The following is a 24,664-nucleotide window of genomic DNA, read 5'->3' on the forward strand; positions in this document are numbered from 1 at the left end:
TCCCCACAGGCCATAGACTGACTGTGGGTTAGGAAGAAATACAGCAAACTGAGATTAAGCATGGATAAAACAGAGTTATCCTCGTGAGCCAACAATATGTCATCACATATTAAAACCCTGAGAATACGAATTTGGTCTGGGATTGTGGAGGCAAAGTTCAGAGTATCTGGCAAATAGTTCACAATGTAAAATGATCACCTTTACTGAAGAACGCCACCGTGTAGACAGGGGAATTAGGGCAAATAAACCTCACTGATTTATAGGTTACCACAGCAGGCAGCTTGGAAGGAGGAGACTGGGTTTTATCCACTTCCCAGATACTGGGCTATTTCACTCCGCGATAAGAATTACAGGATATTTTTGACACACTGATAGCATTTTCATTCTAAGAGAGCCCACTCTGGTGTAATTAACTAGACAGCCAGTGAGGGCTGCTCACAGCACCACAGGGGGACTATAGGAAACACCTGTCCTTGGGCTCCATGGGCTTTCGAAACCAAAACAAGCTACAAACACGATGCTCCGTACGTTACTTTTAAAAATCTTTTTAATGAAGAAATAATTCCATTCCAAAATATAGACACACAATTAAATAGTTTAATCACTTCAAAATATAACATGTCCCCAGTAGGTTCCAACACACACACACAAAACAATACTTAACAGCAATACAAAAAAACCCATACAATAGCAGTTCTGTTACAATACCAATGAATATTGTGACATCTTTAGTGTCTCCATATCTGTCTCAAGTGGTGTCAAGTACAGTAGTTTTAAAAACGTCTTGCAGTTAGTAACTCAAGATGTAACTCTTCGTACATTTGGTTTTGGTTCAAAGGTAAAAATGCCCTTTGCCTTCAGGACACAGTGGAGCACTCGTTGTTCGCAGCTCCGTCTGCTGAATTGAACCAACGTGATTACAGCAACCCGAGGTTGCAATATTTACAAAGTCTATCTACAGCAATTGCCAAGAACCAATAAAGATGGGAGAAGATGACCAAAAGTAAAGGCAGACACACATGATAAATCATCATGATGCAACAATTTGGCTCATGCATATAAGAAAATACATACTATATCACAACAAAGGCCACACACCTTTTTATGCAGTTTAGTTAACATTACTACTTACAGACAACCCATTCACCACCTTCGCTTTGGACATTCGAGGACCCTATATATCTTCACATCCCTGTCTCCTGAATCCAAACCACTGGTTCCCTCCAGTGACAGTAAAAACCACCCAGAGTTTTGACTGCTGTGGTGGGCCATTGGGAGCTAAGAAAAGGCCCCCGCCGAGGACCTCTTCTGTAACTCTGTTTGCTTTAATGACCGCAAACCACAATCAAAATAATATTCAACAAGCAGACAAAGACCAGCTGGGTGAATATGTAGCCAGCCTGACAGTTGGGAAATGCTTAAAATAGATGTTTGGAGAGCCGAGTGAGGGGTACTTCATCTCGGAGCTCCAGGGCGGCATGGACCGAGAGCTCTGCTGGGGATGGCCCCACTGACACCAGCCTGACAGAAAGGCGTGCGTTCCCCAGCTTCCCTCATTGCTCCTAGTCCGGAAGCCCTTGCGATGGATTTATTCTACTGTGTCTATTTTAAGCATAGTGATAATGATCACAGACATGAAGATGACGGGAGGGAGCTACTACTTTGGGTACAGTTAAACATGACATGGGTTGAATTAGTCAGCCATTGCACATAGCTGTGTTCTAACTTGCTTGTTCTATCTCTGTTCAGGAAATGTTCAACTGGAATCCTGAGCTGACAGCAACATCTACAGTTTCACTGGAGTAGCTCTAAATGTGGAGTGCTAGGCACTAGTGGAGGCTCACCCATTCCTGAGAGGAGGCTGGAGGAGGGCCATCAGGATACGGGGCCAGCCTTGCCAGGCCGGCACATATCCCAGGGAAAGGACCAGTGGCTGAAGAAGTGAAAAGTTTACACGAGGGCATCTGGATGCCTCAGAATCTGTCTGGATGTCTGAGACCAAGCCCAGATATGCCAGGAGGTATGGATAAAAGATCTGCATAAGCGATAATGCGATATGAAAGTGAAAGATGGCAGCAGCTCTTTCATACAGATACTCATCCCCCTAACACATTGTGCCCAGGGAAACAGCCATAAGCCTGGAGAGTGCATGAAAGCATCAAGTCAACAGGGCTGAGCTACACACAGCAATCTCGTGTAAATATGGCAGCACACATCCACGTAACCACGAGAGAGGACAGACAAACCATGTTCACCTGCTCCAGATTGGTAACTGATCACTTGCTGTAGGCAAACTGTGCTGGTGTGAAATACCTGTATGAAACGTTACTGTTCTCAGGGCTGCTACACAGTGTCACTTCGGAAGCAGCGACGTTGTACGGGTGCAGTAAAGTTACATCTGCCCAGAGGTCGTCCCAGGCTAACGCACTGCGCTTCTCCATTGGGCTGTGCATCCAACGTGCTGCCTTGTGCTGACGCTCCCACCCTGCTTCTGGTCTAGCTGTCCCTGGGCTGGCTCCAGGGACACGGCTTTAGAACTAGTCAAAGTCCATGGCCTACCATACAGGTGCAAGCTTTATTTCCAAGCAACATGCTGTGTGGGGGATATTCTAGCTATTTTGTGTCTGTCCCTGCTCAGAACTGCCCCTTCGCTTTGCAGTAACAGCTGAACAAACACTTCTTAGCTAGCAGTCTTGCTTCCTAATCCCAAACAGCCGGATATGTCCCCTTTCTCCTGAAATGCCTTTACACTTGAGTTACAAAAATGGACAAAACTCCAGTTCTGTACGTGTTGGCCCGTCCTTTTGAGAAAACCCACTGCTTCTCCTGTGTTTTCCACTGATAGCTAATTCTCCATCCAGCTTTGAAAGAGTCTCACCACGCATTTCCAAGAGTGCATGCAGAACATCTGGTGGCTGGCTAAGGCAATACACATTCGGAAATCAAAAGAGAACAGTTGCAAGCGCACTTTAAGCCTGTACATTTAAAGCTGAAGGCCTCAAAAATAACGTAATGGGGCGGGTGAGTCGGAGGGGCAGAGGAATGGAAAGAGACGATTTGTTGAACACATGCTTACTAAAGCTAAAACATCAATGAAACAATACCGTGGAAGATTATACATAACATCAGTCAGTTCAGGGATCTTATGGCACCTGTGGTTTATAAACAGCTTTAGTAACGAGTATTTCAAAACATAGTTCACAGTTTTAAGAAGATCTGTGCTGATTTAAAAACTAGATTCTATATCATTTGAATGTCACCTTTTGTATATGGTATCTATTTGGAAAAAAAATATTTACACTAACTTCTATGGCTGATTTGTTAGATTATTTTGAAAGAAACATTCCTAAGTTACACATTAGCCCTAAATTAGAGATTTTTAAAATCGTTACTATTAGTTATGTTACCATTATGGGTTTAGTACATTTTGTATAAGCCTTAATTGAAAGACTTGCAAACAAATTGCAAATATAGTCCGGTACTTTGATTTTTGGGCTACTAGATATATACACACTCAGGAGTATAACTGTTCTGTGTTAATGTGTAATCGCAGCTTTTTATTTCTTCCGTGGAAAAACAAATGTACAGTGTATAGTAAACTGATCTACTAAAATCTCAAAGTATTCAGAAATCAAATTTCCATCTATAAACAGCATCGTCGTTGTAAACTGAACAGGTTCAATATCATGTGCAAAGGGTTTATGTGAGTTATTAATACTGCCATCCTTTGTAACAGCAGTACGCACTTCAGTCTGTACTCTTCACTGGTAATGAGCCATGTTACAGAAGATGTAGCTAATATAAGTTAGCTTTAAATGAAAGTCTTTTGTCAAAACACACATCTACAAACTACAACTCTTAGAACAAAAGTACTGTGCTACAGTCCTCAGAACTTAGTTATGTGATTTTTTTGTCAAGAGACGCTGCACCTCTTGGTTCCATTCTTCTGTGAAGTTTGCAGCTAAGCTTTCCTCATCATCTGTCCGAAAGCAGCTCTCCTCGTCATCAGTTCTTACGTAGCTCTCGTTGTCTGTCTGGCTGCAGCTTGCCTGGTGAGAAACGATTGGGGAAAGTTTTAAAGAAGAGCCAGTGGAAGACACTGCATGTGTGTACACAGCCATGCAAGCACACCTACAAGTGGAGTGAGAACAGGCTGCGTGACAGAGAAAGGGAGGAGCTGGACAACTCTTGAGGCTATGCCTGAAACAATCAAAAAGAAAAAGAAATTCTGCCCAGGTGAGTCACAGAATCGATCCTTGAGTCATTAAGGTTGGGAAAGACCACCGAGATCTCCTAGGCCATCCATGAGCCCATCCCCACCATGTTAACTAGCCCACATCTCTCAGTGCCACATCCACATGGTTTGTGAACACCTCCAGGGGCAGTGACTCCTCCACCTCCCTGGGCAGCCTGTGCCACTGCCTCACTGCTCTTTTGGACAAGAATTATTCCTAATATCCAACCTGAACCTCCACTGGGACAACATAAGGCCATTCCCTCTAGTCCAACTGCTGCCACTGAGGAGAAGAGGTTGACCTTACCTTGCCACAACCTCCTTTCAGGGCATGGCAGAGAGTGACAAGGTCTCCCCTGAGCCTCTTCTTCTTACCATGGTGAGAAGACTGTTCTGAGTTTTTCATGTAGAATGCAGGGGTAACAGACATTAACACAAATTTGCTGATCTTTCCACTTCCCCTTCCATTTTACCCTTACAGTTTTCTCTACCATGGATTGTTTCCCTTGAGCACAGGGTCCTAAGCCATTCCATTAACAGCCACTTGCCAGTTGCCACCATGAGCCTCCACTTGTGAAAATATCCCACCCCCATATAGGCTTGGGTAGATTTTACTATGACTTCAAAGAAATGAGGTTACTTCAGAGGGCAATTCTGAGTGCAACACATCATAAGCAGCCCAGAATCACTGTCACGCCAATTTATTCTTTTGTTGTGTCCTGAAGAATAACTAAATATGATATTCAGCTGATAACGAAAAATGCTCAGTAGGCAACCAAGGCTCCCCGTGAACTACATCAGGACCTGCAACCGTTTCCTTTTGGCATATCTATCCTAAAGGCACTGTATTCTCATCCCCTTTCAGTCCTCTTGATCAGCCTGAGATCACCAGTTCACACTGCGTGAGATCTGACAGTAACAGCATAAAAGACCAAACTCCACCGAAATGAATTCTTTTCTGCTCAGTTCAGGAATAAAGCTGGTCTACCAGATGAGAGAAGAAATGCAAGTGGTTTCAGCAAAGAAGAATTAAATGAAACCTGATGAATCAAGAAAGGTCAGGTAATTTAGCTTACTTCTTCTTCCTGGCACCAGTTGATTGTATTAATTATTCAAGCACAAATGCTTCCATCCGATTCCTTAATATCTAAGTGTGTCAAATGCTATGATGATCTTAATTTAGTATCTCCCTGTGTCAGGCAGTTACAGAAGACTTAACATTAATATTCTGTTGATGAATGAAAAGGAAACCTGCTTTGCAAGTGTAATGAGGGGCTCACAAAGAATTTCTGACGTATATTTTAAGCAACAGGTTTTAAAAATCAGGCGTGGATCTGCACCATTTAATTGTGCAAACTAATTTGGAAAGCTTCATAAATGAACACTTTGTTCTTTACAGTATAGCCAAAAAACACAACCAAAAGCCACAGCACAGGTCAGTTCTCAGCTGTGTGACACTAATTTTTATTGAATCTATTTAAAGTTTAATTTAAAGGTAAATGCAGGTACATCTCATACTTCTTAAAGGAATCTTTATAACCGTAAGTGTAAAGCAAGAATGGCTTGCGGAACGTTGGACACATGAGGATGCGCTGATAGCACTGACAAGAAGCTGGTTTTGTTTCTAATTTCCTGGATAAACTACTTTTTGAGTGGGGAGAGGGTTCTCCACATTCTTTCATGACCTGTCTCTGTTTCACGTCCAGCACTGTGATAGAGAGGTTTCCATAAAAGAAAAAATGAGCAATGATGAACCTCACAACTCCAAATTGATGGCAGTGTTTTGGAAATGCCAGAATCAATTCCAATTTGTCATATTACAAAAGCTGTTTCTTAGTCTTTTTTATAACCGAATCCACAGGCTCTTTTCTGCTACATATCATTCAGAGATTTTCAAAACGCATTCCTCTCACTTGTGTAATTTTAAAACTCAGTTAAAAAAACTAAAGCTTCTGCTTCACAGTTAACTTGGTCACAGTTCCCTTACAGCTTTTTTACACCTACATGCTAAGAAGAGGAGGATTTAAGAAGAAAAAATAAAGAGGAGGAACAAAAAATAGCTTCCAAAGTAGCACAGAGTTTTAGAAGTGCTGTGCTGCCAGCCTCCTGCCATTTTCAAATGGGATGGCTCACATTATGCTGTTTTTTTATGCATTTCTTTGGTAAGAAAAAACCAAAACAACAAAAAGAGACACTGAATCAAATGGTTTTTCTATTGGATTATGCCTTATTGATGTGATTAGTTTATCCAAGGTTTGTAAACTGCGCCTCCATCGCTGGATCACTGTCTTACGAAGACAGGGTTGAAGAAATTAGGCTTGCTTATCCTCAGGCAGGGTCAGAAAAGGAGGATCGGTTAGCATCGCATCTGTCTGGGGGGAAGTTACATGATAACAAAGTCAAAATCTGCTTGATAGTGATAGACTATACAAAAAAGACAAACTGCATTTTGGGTGGTTCAGGTTGGACTTCGGTGTAAAACACGAGGAGGGAGGTGATACACTGGCACAGGATGCCCCGAGAGGTGGTGAAATCTCCATCCAGGGAGGTCTTCAATTTTTGAAAGAGAAATCTATGCCTGACAGGATCTCATGTTGGAACTGGGCCTCCAGAGGGCCCAACCAAACAGAGCACCCACACCTCTATGAGCTCCTAAGCTTCTGGCTTGAAGCCCATGCTAGGAATGAGCCTTAGTGCATGAGCTTTAAATCACAGAACCACAGAATGGCTTGAGTGGGAAGAGACCTTAAAAATCATATGGTTTCAAACCCCCTGCCATGGGCAGGGTCTGCCAACCACTAGAAGCAATACTGGCTTTCCATCTCATACATAAAGGCAATACACTATTGACTGTATCATTATTGACTATTGATTTATTCAAATCATAGTATCACCAGGACTTGTAAAACTCTTGAAGTAGGGTCAAATTTTGCTATCAAAACTGCCATCTAAATAAGGAGAGTTTCAGTCTTTCCTGAAATTCTGGCAGCTCCAGCATAAAGCACAACAACCAAAACGCAGCAAGAAGAATTTCTGCTCTAGCTGGCATAGTGCAGACTGCTGGTTTTGTTGGTCTGAACACCACTCTGCTCCCACCACTGGCGGACAGTGGACCCCTCACTGCAGGGGACTGCATTTTTCCTTGGAAGTCAGAAAAGCAGACCACAGATTTAGATGAGGCAAGAAGTAAGCCCGTGGTCTCCCATTTCCCAGGGAAATGTTCAGAATAACAGGCTGCTTCGTAAAAATAGTCTTTGTCTATGTTTCCAAGTAAAAATGCAATGACTGAATTTGGCATTAAACTCAGTGAGGCTGACACGTGTGAAGAACATGACCTGAAAATAGGCCAGCAGGGAACTTATAAACTATCCTGCTTTATCTCTGAATTGCCAGACTCCAGCTAGTACATGGGTACCTTGCACTTTGCACTGGGGCACTTTAAACCTCCGCAACACATCTGAAGACACCTCTACAATTAAGCAGCTGGTGGATTGCTTTCTTTGATGTTTGCCTAACTCCTGTTTCCCACGCTACAGCAGATGTTCTGGTCTCGCCAGAAATGAATTATTTCAGTCATACTAGGAAGACTCAACCACTGCAAGAAATAAACTCAGGTCTCCTGAAATCCTGAAATCTCTGATTTCTTATCTTCTGTATATACTTCCTCCGCACTGGCTAATATACTTGTCATCATCCCCAGAGACGAAAACTCTGCATTCTCACTTCTGTGGCCAACAGATGGAAAAGATGAAAAGGGCGGTGGCATAACATGAGCCTTTGGTTCCAAATGGATTATTAGAAATGATTTGGTGATATTTTTAGACATTCTAATACAGGTTAAAAGAAGAAAGAAACAGCATCATCACATACACTTGGTAATACAAGATGCTTTGCAACTGCAATACGTTACGAGGATTCATTCCAAACATTCTTCTGAATTATAATGATACTTACTTGAGAGGAGAGAGAGAAGGATATTGCACTCAACTTTGCAAACTGACCTGCAGATAACAAAGGATAGAAAACAAGAACATGACAAATTAAGCCAGTGAGCAGCCAGGTAGTGTATTATTATGAAGAAAGCCATGCACAAGCCTAGAAATACAGGCTGTAATTACGGACCCAGAAAAAAAACCCAATGGAAAGTGCCTTACACAACACATCCAGCAAAAGACTGTAACAAGAACACAACTGCTAACAGAAGTGGGAGCATCAGCACTGTTAGCATTTACACTTGTGTACTAAATGTGATTTTTCTGGTACAAATAGTTGTTATTTACAACATGCATCAGAAAAAGAGAAAGAAGCCTCCTTTGAGGTTCCCTGTCCCAGATTCCCTGGTGCATCCTAAGTGCTCTGCTCACTTTACTAATTTAGAGTTTCGCCTGAAAATCTTGCTTGAAGACAAGGTGACACAAAATAACAAGAGTGGGTTTTGACCAAACATTTTCCATGCAAGGCTACATCTACACATTTTTCTAAATGTGCTGCTTTTACAAAAAGTGAGATGTTTAATAAAGTAAGAACTCTTGCCATATTGTTACCATTCAGTAACCTCAGTAGGAGTTATCCCTTGCAGATTACCTCAGCTGACAACTGCATTACGACAGCTACAGCCACCAGTTAATTTTTTTGCTATCCAGATGAATTCAGTGCACATGCAAGTACAAACAGTAAAATAGCCTGTAATAAATTCCAATGGCTGGATGAACAAGGAGAATAGTTCACCTGGCCACTGTTCAGTAGGATACCCTAAAAACAATAAGTGCAAAGCAAGCCACGGCTTTGTCTTTAGGAAGTACCAGTGACAACAGTGGAAAAAGGAATAGCATAATAAAATACCACAAACCAGCTGCATAGCACAGAGAGCAAGCCAAAGCAAAAGCATATGTCTTAGGAGCAATATGTGATATTACCCAACCACCTCCCAGTCATCCTAGTGCTTGCTACTATATTCACACATAATTTTGCTTGCTTAAACATCTTCCATAACCAAAAGGGCATCAGATATTGTAGAAAGGACTTCTCACACACATTGCATCCTTTGAATCTGTGGTTATCAACTAAAAATAGTTTTTACTTATAAGTTACTGCTATCAAATAACTGCCTGATAGGAGCTCTCAACGTGATAGACAGTGGAGTACAGTACAAAATTTCTTTTGGAAAAATTCTCTTAAATGGAACTTGTCTGAATAAGGATTTTCTATTGCCTCAGTGAACACATTTCTGTTCATCTTGGTGTAGTCTTGGCTCACCTATGCTCGAATCTTATTCTGACATCATCAGGGAGATCCCCTCCCCTTCTGTGAATGTTGTTGAAAGACAGTACTATTTTTCACTGAAGCAAGAGAAACATCCAGGTCTATTTGGCAACATTTGCAACTTCTACTACACAAGGAATACCCTTATTTTGCATTGTACTCATGTTCTCAGTTTTGCACGTGCACAAAATGTAACTCGTGTGTCACGTAACACCATCACTGTATATTGTACTTCCATAGCCTAATCAAATTTCAGTCAAATTGGCCTATTACCCCTTCCACAAAAAGAATTTTTACCAGCAATAATAACATTTATTATTTGGTGCTTGATAGTTGTCACTGCTGATGTACTCCACAGTAACTGACAGTTACTTTCTGCTACATCAGAAGAAGCTCAGAAGTTTAAAGACTGTCATCTTTGTCATTTCCTAGCTTGGATTAAAAAAAATGTGACAAAAAAACCCACCACCCCATGCCATCCACTGTTAGTATACACTGCCTTAGTATATATACCCCACAACAATACTGTTGTTGCTGTCATCATGTCCTTAGCGACCTTTGCAATTCAATGAGTTTTGGCAAGTTACCACGAGCCTGTAGCAGACTGAGGCAAACAAGTCCCCCCAAAATGCTCATCAACCTCAAAATTACCTGCAATTTTGATATGAAACAATGAACTTTTAAAGAATAATTAATTCTAGCAGCTTTGCAGGAGGGGCAACTAAAAGAACTGTCATTTTTTATTAGGCCAAGAGCCTGTCAGTCTCAGGATCTTGTCTCCAAAGCGACCATCAGTAGGCACTACAGAAAAACTACCAGCAAATCTCCCATCTGGAAGGTGCTTTTGAATCTGATTTGTGCACAGTTGGTCTCTGTGCAGAAAGTGAGTTTTATATTAGTATGATCCAAATCAGAATAACTTAAAAAATTGTGATAGTTTACTACAGCAGGCAGAAATGGAGACTGCTGCACAGGCAGGACAGGATATCTACAGAATTCCAGACCCCTCTGTCAAATTAGCTTTTCTCAGATTCTCGAACAAACGCCCTTTGAAAACTTCCTCAGGGGATATTTAATGACAAATCCCCAGGCTCCACTATACTACATGCTTACTGAATACTTGGTTCTCTAGGATATAATTCATTCCAGACCCTCTCCTCCCTTCCAGATCCTGAAAATGACAATGACACACAGACTGTATTTAAACTTCAGTTCAGAGTGGAGAAACCATTATGAATGTTTTCAACTACTGGTGGAAAACAAAATTTATATATAACAAGAGCTTGGCTTAATACCACGAACCAGCCTCTGGTATGGAGCATGGAGGTCTAAATGACGTAGGCAAAACTGGCAAAGAACAAGGTGAGAGGCAATTCTGGCCCACCTGAGGGCCTTGGTAAGGATAAAGTTAGGATAAGGATAAGGATACGGTTGTGTGCTTCAGGAGTGCATGCACAGAAGCTACATTCACACATGCCTACAGAAGAGAACAGTAGCAGTTTTCAGAATTTTGGAGTTTTTGTAAAGGCTGGAGACCTGGGCCTACTCAGCCTACAGAACAGAAAACAGGGAATCTGATCAATGTTTATAAACATCTCAAGTGTGGGAGGCATCTGGATGAGGACAGACTATTTTCAGCGGTGCGTAGTGATACAACACGGAGCAATGGTCAAAAACTGGAACACAGGAAGTTCCACACAAATATGTGGAAGAACTTTACATTAAGGGTGAGAGAGCGCAGGAATAGGCTGTGCAAAATGGTTGTGGAGTCTCCTTTGGAGATATTTGAGAACTGTCTGGATGCCTACATGTGCGACCTACTGTAGAGAATCTGCATCAGCAGGGGGTTGGACATGATGGTCTCTGAAGGTCCCTTCCAGGCCCTGCAACTCTTATTATTATTTGAATATGGCTGCTCTAGTGACTGAGAAGAGGGCCCAGGACAGGATAACAAAGGCTCTGGGCAGGTCTGGCATGTAATTATTTCTTGTTTATGGAGTGGTATGGTCAGCTCCTTTTCTCACCTGGTACGCCTCATCCTGCAGCTTCTGCTTCAGGTACTCCTCCATCTTCAGTTCATTCTCCAGCTGGCGGACAGAGTCATTCTCATAATTTTCATCATCTGCTCTGACAAAAGGATCTCCGTCTTCTGTAACCCTAAAGACGATTATTCACAAACAGGCTCCTGAGATGAATGACATTCAGAATGAATAACAACCTTCCTTTATTGCAAAGTTTGAGGACAGCAGGAAACCTCTGCTCCAGCACCATTTACTACCAAGTAAAAATGTCCTGGAAGTGGAAAACACTGCTGATATTTGCTCTTTCCAATGGTCTTGTATTGATGAGGTAGACCAAAGGGCATATTCTGCTGAAGGTGTTTTGGGTGTATGGAAATGAGTCCTCAACAACTACTTTGAGAGTAAAATAAAGAGTAAGAGATTGAACTAAAAATAACTGGAAGGATGCCTATTGATATGATTCTGGTTCTAAAAATAAATTGGTTTGTTGATCAATTGAGTCGGTCAGTAAAAAAGCATTCTGTCTTCCCCAGAAAAAAAAAAAAAACCCACCAAAAAAACACTATTTCTTTTTTCAGTGTGCTCCAATAGGTCTGGATAAGCAGGGATTGGGATTGCAGAGCATATTAAGGGGCACAGCTGTCCCACAGTCTCCCCACTGCCCTAGTGTCCCAGAGTTGACATGAGACAACTCACACCTGAAGGCATTCAAAGTTCTGGACTTTCAAGTGTACTTACTTGAAAACAGTAGCTTACTACTGTCTATTCATAAAGCTGTCCTCATTTGGATTTAGGCTTTTTTGGGTATTCAAATAGTTGAGAGGGTGAGAAAATATCTCATGCTGCATATTGTCTTCAGCAGAAAAAGAATGAGATTACAAAGGTGAATCGAGCAGGTACCCACATGTCACTGCGCATGGATCCAGTGGCAGCAGCACTGTGGATGTACCCTGGCTTCCGGGCATGGATCTGCGCGAGGAAAGCCTTCTCAGATGTTGGAGATGGAACAAGGTCATCAAAATGAGTCCGTCCAAATTCAGAATCCACGTTGCTTTCTGTCTCACTGCCCACTTCTGTGAAAGCAAAGTTGAGAGATGTTTCCATTTAACTTTCACAAGATCAAGTGTGCCAGTCTATTCCTCTAAACCTTTCTCTGTCTTTCCAGCTTAGGGTGGTCAACTCATCACAGTGAATGCAGTAGAAAATAGTAGAATACTATTCTACATGTATCTGTAGATCTGGCTGTCTTCTTCTTGTGGTGGGACAGAATAGTGAAGCTTTTGCTTATTTAGCTCATTAGATAATATTTTTATAAGTATACTATATACTGCATTTTACAAAAGTTTCTACATACTCTATATTGACTGCAATTTCTAGAGACTGAAATCCCTCTTCCATGCCACCCCAGTCATCTCTCTAAATGGAAACTTCTCTTTATGGAATAGAAAGTTGGCATCAACCAGGGTGCTTTCACAGCCACTGATGTTTTCTTTCAGGTACAACCATTCCCTGAAAAGGCCATTTCCCTAAGAAACAAGGGGCAAACTTCTCAATGAATTTTTGTTGCCTTCATCTGTATCTTTACAACTATGGCTTTCAAAACTCCTGAATTCTGAAACTGTTATTAGGAGACTTCTTTTTCTATAAGCATAAGAAGCTTTGAAACTACATTATACTACTTTCTTTGTTGGTCTGTATGCTCTTAGCTCTCATTTGTTACAAATATATATATGAAATATCAATGTGTTGACTATCCACCCTCTTCAGCCTCACGCACCAGAATTTAGTTCTTTTACCAAAGAAGACATCGTGTTGGTGATTGAATCTGCTGCCACCAGCAAATCATTTCTTAAGTTTCGTCTTGCACCTGAAGCAAGAGACAGACAAAACAGTGTTAATATTCTTCACAAGACACATATTTTCCTGTTCAAAGCAGTTTTAACCCTGCTGAAAACTGCCACTGTGATGATTCACGGTATCAAAGACCTTACGAGGTACACGTGCAGAAGAGTTCTCTGCAGAATGGCCTCATTTACTTATGCTGTATGCAAAAGCATAAGCCTCCCCTCATGCTTCATTTAATCACAATGCCAGATATGTGGAGATTATTCATTGCCATCAAGCTTGCATTTGTGCGGTGACACCAGCAGACCAGGCCTGCAAGATTAAATCCAGCATGAACTCATTTAAAATGTCTGTGGGGGAGGAGGAAAGAAATGAAGTGTTTTCTATAAGTTCCCACAGTTCTGTTTAATGACACCATTATTGCTAGGTATTTGCCAGATAATTATGGCAAATGTTGAAGAAACACACTTGACCTCATCAAGATTGATATGGATTTTCCTACTCTGCTCCCTCTCAGCCTCTGCTCTGGCTGAAGGATTTTTTTGTATAATTCATAATTTACTTTTTTTTTTTTTTTTTTTTTTAATAAAAGAAGCACTATTGCCTCTCTTAACAGCCCCAGGCTGCTTTTAAACTCTTTTTAATAATGAATCTAGAAGTGCTTCCCCGCTGGACCTGGCAATATTCCCTTAATCATCAATCATGAAGGATTCTTGTGAGCTGCATGAAAAACTCCTTCCCTAGGAGCAGGCTGTTGGTAACGTATGTTTCACTCCCCCAGATCCCAAACATAGCTCCTATTGTGGCCGAATAATCAGTATATCCCACAGAACCTCATGTCTTCCAGACTGCTTTATTCACAGGAACGTGCAGGATTCAATTGCTGTAGATTCTTCAGAATGGGCTGAATGTAAAATAACATATTTAAAAAGCTCCAAACCCTAATGTTTTTTTCCTACTCCTTTATTTTTATTTTTATTTTGTTATTTTTAATATACTGCTGTTAGCAGACAATTCCTGAAGTGTAAATCAAAGCGGTTAATCTCTCTCACACATACACAGGAACACTCAGATATCCAAGTCCCTCCCTAAAGTTGTCTTGGATTTGTATCTCTAAACTATGGCAAACTCTACAAAGTAAAAAAGCAAAAGAAATGGTGCTTTAAATATGGCTTGTCTGCATTCTGTATGTAGAGGCAGGTCTCTGCTGGCGCAGTGCAGAACAGAGCACAGCATGTCAAGATGTGACAGAGTAGCTGGTTTCGGGTTCTGTGGTTTTGACCTCCCTGCCTAGGGAACGTGGTAAATGACATAAAGCCAGATATTCATCAAATTCTCCAGTTTTTAAATGCGATCACTTACCTTTTTATACTGCTTTCCTTCTTGAATAAAACACATTTATATACTTTAAGAGCATTTGCCTGGGGCAAATTAGTGTTATTTATGGGTACATTATTGTCACCACTATCTTATTTCTCATAGTCTTAGCTCTGGAATAAATTGCTTAACAACAACACTGGAGTTAGTGGCCCAACTTTTTGCCTCTGTCACTTATTTTATTTTTTTTTCACAGCAGAAAAAGTAAAATATGTCTTGACTGTTTCTTTTCTCGCAGAAAATGAAGTATCCATCAGCCTGGTGTGCTGGGATTAGGAATTACACCTAAGTAAAACACATTCAATATATGAACTGATTAACATTTTGGTAGAAAGCTCTTCATTGTATTATAGATTCGACTTTGCTATAAGATACAGAGAGACAGCACCTGGAGAAGAATAGGGGTAGGGCTGCATGAGGGCTGAACTGGGTTCTTAGGAACAAACACACATTCACTCTGGCAGGAGAACTCCAAAGTCCCACTTACATTTTCACTTGTACTACAGAAACAAGGCAAAAGAAATGTTGAAGTAAAAGAACTGCAGTGAGGTAAATTTTTTTTAGAATAAAGCAGATCTAAAAAAAAAAAAGAAGGAATTATTTCCTCATTCAGGTCACATGAGCTATTTGCTTTCTTCTGCATCCAACATAATCACTTAACCTGTGGCCTTAGAAATTCAAAACAGTTGAAAATTTATTGCTACTTGACAGGACAGTGGAATGAGGAATGAGAAACACAGTGTAGCCTATAGTAGCAACAAGAAAAATCAGAGGAAGGGCTCACTGAGATTCCCTAGCTCGGTTCCTGTTTAGTCTAGTCAGACCTTCTTAGATGCACAAAGCAAAAGGGCAAGGGACAACAGCCACAGGTTGCATCAAGGGACACTCAGATGTGAGGACAAAATATTTACATAAGAGATGAAGTCAAATACTGGAGCAGAGGCTGTGGAAGATACACGATGGGAGGCATCCAGAGCTCAGCTGGTGAAAGTCCTGAACAACTGCATCTCACTTTGTAGCTGGCTTTCTTGGGGCAAGATGTGATGGCCCGCAGAGCTCTTCCTAGCTGAACTCATTCTATGGTTGTAGAATATATTCTTTAGCAGTCTTCATGTAAAAAAACACACTGAAAATACTGCTTGCTGAGGTCAGTGACAACTCTTCTTATTCTGGTTAAAACAATTCATTAAATGGCATAGCTGTCTAGTTTCTGCTTACTTGCCTGCCTGGAAAGCAAGGTGAGACAGCTGACAAAGTAGATATTTCACAGTGAAACACAGTTGTGGATTCACAGAATCACAGTCTCATTCATTAAGGTTGGAAAAGATCACTAAGATCCCCCAGTCCAACCATCAGTCACCCCCACCATGCCCACTTACCACATCTCTCACTGCCACATCCACACGGTTTGTGAACACCTCCAGGGGCAGTGACTCCCCCACCTCCCTGGGCAGCCTGTGCCACTGCAGCACTGCTCTTCTGGAGAAGAATTATTCCTAATATCCAACCTGAACCTCCACTGGGACAACATAAGGCCATCAGCTCTAGTCCCCTTGCTGTTATAGAGAGAAGAGGCCGACCCCCCCCACCACAACCTCCTTTCAGGGGGCTGTAGAGAGCAATAACTTTTCCCCTAAGCCTCCTTTTCTCCAGGCTGAACAATCCCAGTTCTCTCACAGCTTTGCTGTACTTCTCCGGACACATTCCATGGCTTCGGTGACTTAACTGTAGTAAGGGGACCAAAACAGAATGCAGTACTTGAGGTGCAGCCTCACCAGTGCTGAGTACAGAGGGGAAAATATCTGTTTTGTTCTGTTTCAGTGCATGCAACTTAGAAGTTCATTTAGTCATTAACCGCACGACACAACAGTTCCGTATAAACGGTTTCCAAGTACCTCAGACCAGCTCCTAATGAGACTTACTTTGCGCAAAGGCTTCCTGCACATCTCCTCCCACCCCGGTCAGAGAGTCCTGAGGCGTGTGGGTGGGTGTGGAGCAGGCAGAGGCAGACCTGATGGGCATCGGGATGGGTCGGCTGATGGTGTGGCTGGGTGAGGAGCGGGGGGAGCCTGCCCCTTGAGTCTGCAAAACAACCAAGCAGATAAATGAGTCCTTGTGAGAGCCCTTGTCCTCAGCTGAAAGGCATCGTGCTCTTTGTAGATGGGCTATGCAATGCTAAAAAGAAATGCACAGGAGTCAATTGTTTGTTTGCAGACAGCAATGCTTCAGTGTAGAAAAACGGTAAGTAGGAAAATATGAGTGAAGATCTGACTTTCTCAAAACACGGGAAAATGTCAGGCAGCTAAATTAAAAATAAACAAATAAATAAATCTGAGTTAATGAACACCAAAGCACAGGCCTGCTCCCTGCCCTCACTCACTCCCCTGGTTCACATGCATGTGTGGTAAAACATAACGTAATGATTCTGATGGTGAGAAGGGGAGTGATGCTGCACTGAGGGCACCGGGCCCTCCACCTCCTCAGAGTCCCATCGGTCCTGGGCAGCCTCTCAGCCACATGAAGGCTGACATGCTCAATAAATAACGCAGCCTCAGGCCTTTTATTCAGGTCTAGAGAACTATTTTAAGCCGCTCCTAAATCATACGCCATTAAATTGTTCGCTCTGCAGGTTATACCAGGGCAGTCCCAAAACACTGCAGTGACGAGGCCATTTCAAATCCTGTTTTTGGATTCAGCTGCTGGAAGCTAACATGTTTGCACACCAGCCATATAAAATATCATGCTGTTAGCACCTCGTGGTTAGTATCACTTAGTTGAAATTCAAGCAGACTTTATGAAATAATAATTTTTACCAGGGTGAGTGATACCAAGAGACAAAAGTGCCCTTTCCCCTGACTGCTTCAGAGCTCCTGGGAATACAGGTCCACATAAGGAAAAATGAATGTCCAGGCCCATGCCAAGCAGGGCATCCTTAACAACACACATCCTTAGCAACTGAAATCCTGGAGGATGGAGGTGGCTGGAAAATGTTTACACAGCAACTATAACATGTACGCCTATTCAGTTACAGAGAAAAGCAACATATGGGCTGTCTCTCCCTTACCCTATGTTCATTTTGAGAATTTAGAAGGATTTCTTAAGTACTCCCATGCCATTTCTTTTGACTCCTGCAGTGATTGCAACAGTGGCCTAGACAAGGCTTGGCAAATATATTCTAAGAAAAGACATAATGGAAGGAAGGCAGCATTGCCCTTGAGACTTTTATAAATCCCTGCTCCTAACCATAAATTATCTATCAGAACACTAGGCTATTTGTTCATTTCTATCACCCCTTTCTAAGAGACATTATCACCAGAGAGACATCAAGGTTTATGAGGAATAAGCACATTACTGATGGGAGAATAAAGGATTTAATATATAAAATTTCTCTAATGATCAGTTCTAGAACATTTAAATGATAGATGAAAGGGAAGTCAAATATATAATGGCCAGATGCTCTCCTGTTTCTGCAATCATCTGTCCCCACAGAAGCAGCAATACTGATCTCTGGACCACAAGGGGCTGAGCAAAAAGCACCCTTGAGATGCTCCAGGGTTCTTGGAGGTCACATCCCCTGCACGTTAAGCAAGGCATCTGGGAGCTACAACTTTCTATGCCTCAACTCCTCTATCAAACAGATCTTCTAAAGAATTTCTTGTTCCTAGTTCCCTCCTTTCCTTGCCCTTTTTCCTCAGCTCCCCTTTGCCTTTGGTCATAGTTCTGGGAAACATCTACAGTGGAACTTTCAGAGAATATGGAAAAAAAAAAGGATGCAATTTGTTTCCTATAACCAAGTTACATTTAAGGAATGGACTTCATAATAGGCATTATATTTACTAAAAATAACAGATGCCTGCCAGTACTCCTTCACTGGAATTTTCCCACAAGGGAAATGTAAAAGCTGCACAGCAGTGCTTAGCATTGCATTTGCTTTACAGCTATGGCTGAGACCTTGTGTTTACCATAAACAGTGTTTTCTTATCTGAAGCTTTCAGTTTTTTAACAAAGTGTTTGTGAAGCATAAAGGAATGAAGATTTTGGATCTCACTGTCCAGCTAAAAACTTTTCAATTTATGCATTGTTTGGGTAACATCACACAGAAGTAATGAAGGCAATGCTGAAATAGGTGGATAATAGGGAATGCCCGATGAAAGAGAAATGAGCCCTTATTCTACTCAGTTTCAGCTCAGCCCAAATTTGTGGGACAGGAGTGTTATTCCTGCATAGGGGCTACCAAGTGAAATGTAGTTTTCATAGGCTGGAGCTTCTGAAACCAGAAGAGACCACCATTAGTGACTTCTTGCTAATTTGAGTGGAGAAATCAAGCACCTAATTGCTCTCAAGGTAGCCAGCCATACCAGCTGAGGACCAGGACATGCTGGAAAAGAAGCTAGGACAGTGACCACCAAAATGTAGACAATTTCAGGTTTTATGATGTAATTGGCTTCAGTTGTTAGTGTTTTGTTGCCTTTTAGGAAAAACTGTGTTTTAATTAATTTGCCACCTCTAGTTAACATAATAAGGACTTGAAGTTAACCCTTGCTAGACAGGAGGAAGTTTCCTCTCACTAAACATGATGTGTTCCTAGGAGAAAAGGCTCAGAGTGAAAACAGGAGTTTTGGTGCACTGCTCCCTCTGCCGGGGCTGAGCAGGGATCACAGATGTGAAAGTGTCCTGCAGCCTCGTCAGGTGGTGAAGAAGCTACACGGACATAAAGAACTCATTATCCTTTCTCAAGGAAGGGCAGCAGAGAAATAGGAAGTTCATAAGCGTTAGATGATTTTCCAGATGGCTCATTCCAATTGAATTCATCCAGAAATTAATTTAATCTTGTTTCTCTCAACAGATCACGGAATGGCACAGTGTAATGAGGATCACTGCATGGAAACAGAGTAATTCCTGAGCACCATCACATTATATTCAGCACAGCTATTACTCCGTGAAGAAAAATTCACATGCCATAATAACCCCAAAATGAGCTTGCCATAATAACCCCCAAATGAGCTTTCACTTATATTGTCCACTGAACATTCTATATGATAGGGAAACTCCTCACGTTGGGAGCTTCTCTTTTGTGAATGGAAGATCATTTTAACTCTGCATGCTGTATCACAGACAGAATACTTTGTACTTTTAACTATTTCTGCTGATGAAACCTGGAGGTTTCATTTCTTTATCAGACTTATAAATCAGACTGCTGTCTGAAAAGGGAGTTTTGTAGCCTACTATTTCTCCAAGACCCATTTCAAAACTAAAAAGCTCCGAACCAACTAAATCATCTAAAATTTAAAACAACCCTTTTAAATTTAGGTGACAGAAAACAATCAGAAACTACAACTGTACTGAAGCCCAACAGGACTGTGACTCTCATTGCAGGCTTTGGAAGATGTGTACACGATGCCTTGACTTTCCTAGATCTCAAGTTCAATGTTCTAATTTAAACTCCGTTCCATTTTTCTGATAGTTCCAAAGTTCTCATTACATTTTCAAAACGCTTTCTGTGGTGGAAGTGCTGTTTAATTCATATGCAAGGTTGCTTTCACTACAAACGTTTTGGGTTTTTTTTACATAATAAATGTCCTTATTTAGAAGAGTGAGAAAAAGATCAAGACTCCTTGTAGTCATGACTCACATTCTAAGGGCTTTGATTACCAAAACTGCTCCAACAAACTTGAAAATAATGTGTGAAAGAAGTGCAAGATATTAATTTTGGTCAAAAGAATATGCACACATTTCAAGCAAAGGAAGTAAAATAAATGAGAAGAACACAATCACATTCAGGAGTTAGTGAGGTCTCCAGTAAGTAGGCAACTTACTGCCTGTTTCAGTTCTTCTTCCTAAAGAAAAAGAGGATCAGCACATTAGATTAACCAGCACGTAAGAGAGGAATAGAAGAAAAAATGTGGAGTACAGATTTAAGCTTAAACTGTGATAGCTGAGCTTGTGTCCAGGTGACGGTCCTATCTCTGAACAGTCTGAAATACCAGAACAATGTAAAGGGTGCAGAAAGCTGCTGCAACCTCCAGCTCTATGTTCTCTTTGTTCAGGCAGTGCAATGACAACAGGCTGACCTGACCACTAGTTGCAGCTGTGAAGTATTTCATGGATGGATGGAAAAGCATCTTGTCTACCCCTGGCTTGCAAAAATCTGCTGGGTGTTTGGTTGGCCTTGTTGCTCAGGTGCCACCAATGCACTGTGGCTGCAGAAGACTGTGTCTGAGGAGATGCAAATAACTTAAGGGGTCCAACATCATTTGATGCAAATACACGTTGCTTAATGGTTTTCCTTGAAATTCTCTCTGCTTTTATCAGAGCCACATTTGACCCAAGCTGCACAGAATTTCCATGTGCTCATTAAATCTGGCATAGCAAAAAGGAAAACACTCTCACACCATTCAGAATTCTTTCTCTCAACATGAATTTCTGGCACTGTTTCTCCTGAGGCATAGCAGGAAAAATGGAGCTAGATTTGAAGAAAGATGTACTCTCAACCTTACCCAAGCCTCTCTTAAAAGTGCATGTGTTTTGATACCTCAGCTTTTAAGTGAGATCCTTTCTGGAGGTATGTTTCATCTCGTTAACACAGGCTTGTTCCTACATTTATGAAAATGATCAAGTGTTACTGGGGAAGCGCTTTCAGAGACTGACAGACTGAATTCCAGGGATGCTGTCAAATCCTTCTGCAAATGAGCAAAACGGGGCTGTATAGCATCATGCTACACTGTTATTCAAATGATTGTGTTATTTACACCATAGTATGGAGCCTATCTTTACTGTTCCATCCATTTAGCAGTAGACGATAACGATGATGTGTTATTGTAGGAACCCCATCATCCGATCATCATTTAAAAGCCCTGAATTTGAAGATAAAAGATAAAAAAAGGGGGAAAAAGGCAAAAAAAAAAAAAAAAAAAAAAAAAAAAAAGAAAAGGGAGGTCAAAAAGCCAAGATTTAGCATGAAAACAGCCAAGTTCTGCAGAATCCTACACTTGTTTCTCTGTCAAAGCAAAGGGCTCTGCCCTTCCTCCTTGTTAGTACCAAATGCAGTTCCTTACCTTCAGCAGTTTCATGAGGCCTTCTAACTGAACCATAAGCTCTCTTCGGCTCTCCTGGAGAGCAGACATCCTCTGTTCCAGCTCGTCCTTCCGCTGCCTGAGAAACAAGCAGATACGATCAGTACGATCAGACCTTAACCCTCAGCAGCTCTTAACCACATTCAGTGTCCTGAAAGCAGGGCTATGTGTGGGCTATGGAGTTCCCTCATACTAAGAATATTCGTGAGACTGAGTACAGTGATTAAGACAGACATTGACACAGATCCTTCTCCAAACAACAAATGGAGTTCAAGATTGTGTTCATTTTCCCTTGTGGGAATGCTTGGCAGTGATTTCATTTTTCTATCTGTGAATCTCTCTAGTTAATAACCTTGCTAACTGTCAGGAGAAATTAAAGCCATGCCCTGAAGGGCAGGAAATTACAGCAGGGGCACTGCACGGGGCAAGATATGAGAGAAGCTAAAAGAGTTCAAAAATTCAGCCAGAAAACCACAGTGAACTAACTGCATTTGTTCCTACCTTTTCAGAAAGCAAGCATAAGACTATCACACAGAAGAACTGTAATTGCTTGAAAATAGTTCTTTGGGCTCCACGTCCAGTGCTGGTCCTGTGGCATTGTGAATACTGGGCCACCCCATGTGTGGCAGCCAGTCTGTGCTCCACAGCCAGCAATAGATTTGACCCTGTACAGCTCCAGTGCACCACCGGGATGTACAGCACCACAAGTTCCACTGACACAGCATTGTATGAGAGGTCCCCAAATGAATACAGTAAGGAATTGCTGCCTGCTGGAAGCCATGATGTAGTTAAAACTGTTACTGTTGAAAAAAGTATATCTTGGGTATATCTTATACGTTACTATGCTGCAAATCAAATAAAAACACTATGCTGTTGTCCTTGTACTACCTGTAAAACAAGACTTTATCCTAAAGGCCTCACCTAGAGTACTGTGTGCTGTTTGGGGCTTCACAATACAAAAAGTGTGTTAAGTTACTTAAAAGTGTCCAGGGAACAACAAAGCTGGTAACAGATTTGTAAGTCGTGTCCTGTGAGGAGAGGCTGAAGGCAATGGGTTGCCCAGTCTGGAGAAGAGGAGCCCTAGAGGTGACCTCACTGCAATCTGCAGCTCCCTGAGGAGGGGAAGCAGAGAGGGGCAGGGCTCTGTGATTTGGGAACTGATGGTAGGATGGGAATGGCACAGAGCTGCACCAGGAGAGGGTCACACTGGGAAACATTTATTTACCTTGATGGTGGTCAAACACTGGAACAGACTTCCTAGTGAGGTGTTTGATGCCCTGTGCTTGACACTGTTCTAGAAGTATTTGGATAATGCCCTTGTTAATACACATGAGCTTTTGGTTAGCCCTGAAATGACTGAGCAGTAGGACCAGATGATCTTCGTGAGTCCCTTCCAACTGAACTAGTCTAGTCTAGTCCAATTCTATCCTATTCTATTAAGGAAAAACAGAATCAACAACACTAAATATGTTTCCTATATTTAAGGAGAATATGAAACTCTGAAACTCTGATTTGAGCCTTCTCTTTAAGTTGTGCGAGCAGATACTGATATAAACATCATTGATTTCTACAGGTTAGCGTGTGTGCTCTCACCTGTATTGTGAGGCTCAGATAACAGCACTGCTAGCTTTTATTTACTCTTCTGGAGGACTAATTATCTGTGTTGGATTTTCTTGATAATCTATTTTGTCAACTACATAGAAAGCTGATCTTCTTAAACGGCTTAAAATAGAGGTTTGGCTTGATACACAAAAGGAGCCACATCATTAGTATGTTTTGTGCACTGTATGCATTTTCATCATGCTCAGTTTGTATCTTAAACTCTCAGAACATCAGTTGCCTGTGGATATCTAGGAGTAATTACATACTAAAATCACTCAGAAATCAAGAAGCTGTTTGTTTTCAGACTGGAAAGCAAATATTTATGAAAAAGAAAAATATTTCAGCATGGAAAACGTAGCAATGAAACTGTACAGTGTTTGTAAAGAGAGAATTTAGCATAATTTTCTACAGTAATTTCCTTCAGTTATGAATTAGGCAACAAAAATATTTCCAGTGCAAAGAGGAAGAGCTACATGGCCAAAAATTTTCTTCAGTCTTCTCATGAGAGAACTGCTGCCTGGGTCAGGGGGATAAAATGTAATCTAGTATTGTTCCACCAGAAAGAAATGATTTGCACTCTATTCTCTAAATAGATTAAGTGCTTTGAATAGTTCTTACTGGATTCCCAGCCTGGCTCTCACTACATGAACTTCGGGACACACGGGGAGCCTCCAGATCTTCACCAATTGTTCTTCTTCAACTTGATATATATATGTATAATATGCAATTAGCGTATTCGTGTAGAATATACTAATTAACATGCAGATACATCCATATCAATGGTTTTAGCTTAGTGGGATAATGTGAGAAATGATTCTCCAGGTCCTCAGCTGTGGCAGACATTGCTATTCCTCCCTCCTCATATGCGATGGAGCACAGCTCTGCAGTCTGGTTATGCACGATGAAGAGAACTGACCTCTCCTTCGAGTTCAAAGCATGGGGAATTCTCCAAAAATTAACATCTAATTCTGGCTGTATTTTCATGAAACTCTCTATTTACTTTAGCATTGATGAGAAGTCTTTGTAGAAGCATTTGTTCTGACAGAAGAACATTTTTCCCACATGATTAATGACACTTGGACAAGGCTTTGGGGACCTATTCCAAATGACCTAAGGGTCTAACTCTGCAAACACCAATGCACAGGCTTAATTTAATGTAGATGAGTAATATGTGAGATTCTTCATGCATGCTGCTTAAAGCATAAGCTTAATTACTTTTAGGATCACAGCCTGCATTGAAATGGGAGAAA

At 41.4% G+C, this 24,664-nt stretch overlaps 1 protein-coding gene across 39 annotated transcripts in view; it reads right to left on the reverse strand.

The window, feature by feature from the left end:
• Positions 1-529: 529 nt before the first annotated feature.
• DTNA (dystrobrevin alpha) overlaps positions 530-24,664 on the reverse strand; it is a 190,260-nt gene continuing 166,125 nt past the window's right edge. For 18 of the 39 annotated variants that reach the window (XM_085537440.1, XM_085537439.1, XM_085537427.1 and 15 more), the window contains 7 exons: positions 21,795-21,891; positions 20,556-20,576; positions 16,662-16,821; positions 13,295-13,384; positions 12,422-12,590; positions 11,521-11,653; positions 530-4,049 (listed from right to left, as the gene is read on the reverse strand). In XM_085537440.1, coding sequence (XP_085393566.1) covers positions 3,894-4,049; positions 11,521-11,653; positions 12,422-12,590; positions 13,295-13,384; positions 16,662-16,821; positions 20,556-20,576; positions 21,795-21,891 — 826 coding nt within the window. In that variant the 3' untranslated portion in view covers positions 530-3,893. Of the gene's footprint in view, positions 4,050-8,188; positions 8,236-11,520; positions 11,654-12,421; positions 12,591-13,294; positions 13,385-16,661; positions 16,822-20,555; positions 20,577-21,794; positions 21,892-24,664 lie in introns of all 39 variants that reach the window. The other 21 variants (XM_085537448.1, XM_085537444.1, XM_085537435.1 and 18 more) reach the window with 3 other exon arrangements.

This window comes from Coturnix japonica, chromosome 2 (genome assembly GCF_054131305.1).
Source record: "Coturnix japonica strain WE chromosome 2, WE-NBRP24, whole genome shotgun sequence".
Taxonomy (NCBI): domain Eukaryota; kingdom Metazoa; phylum Chordata; class Aves; order Galliformes; family Phasianidae; genus Coturnix; species Coturnix japonica.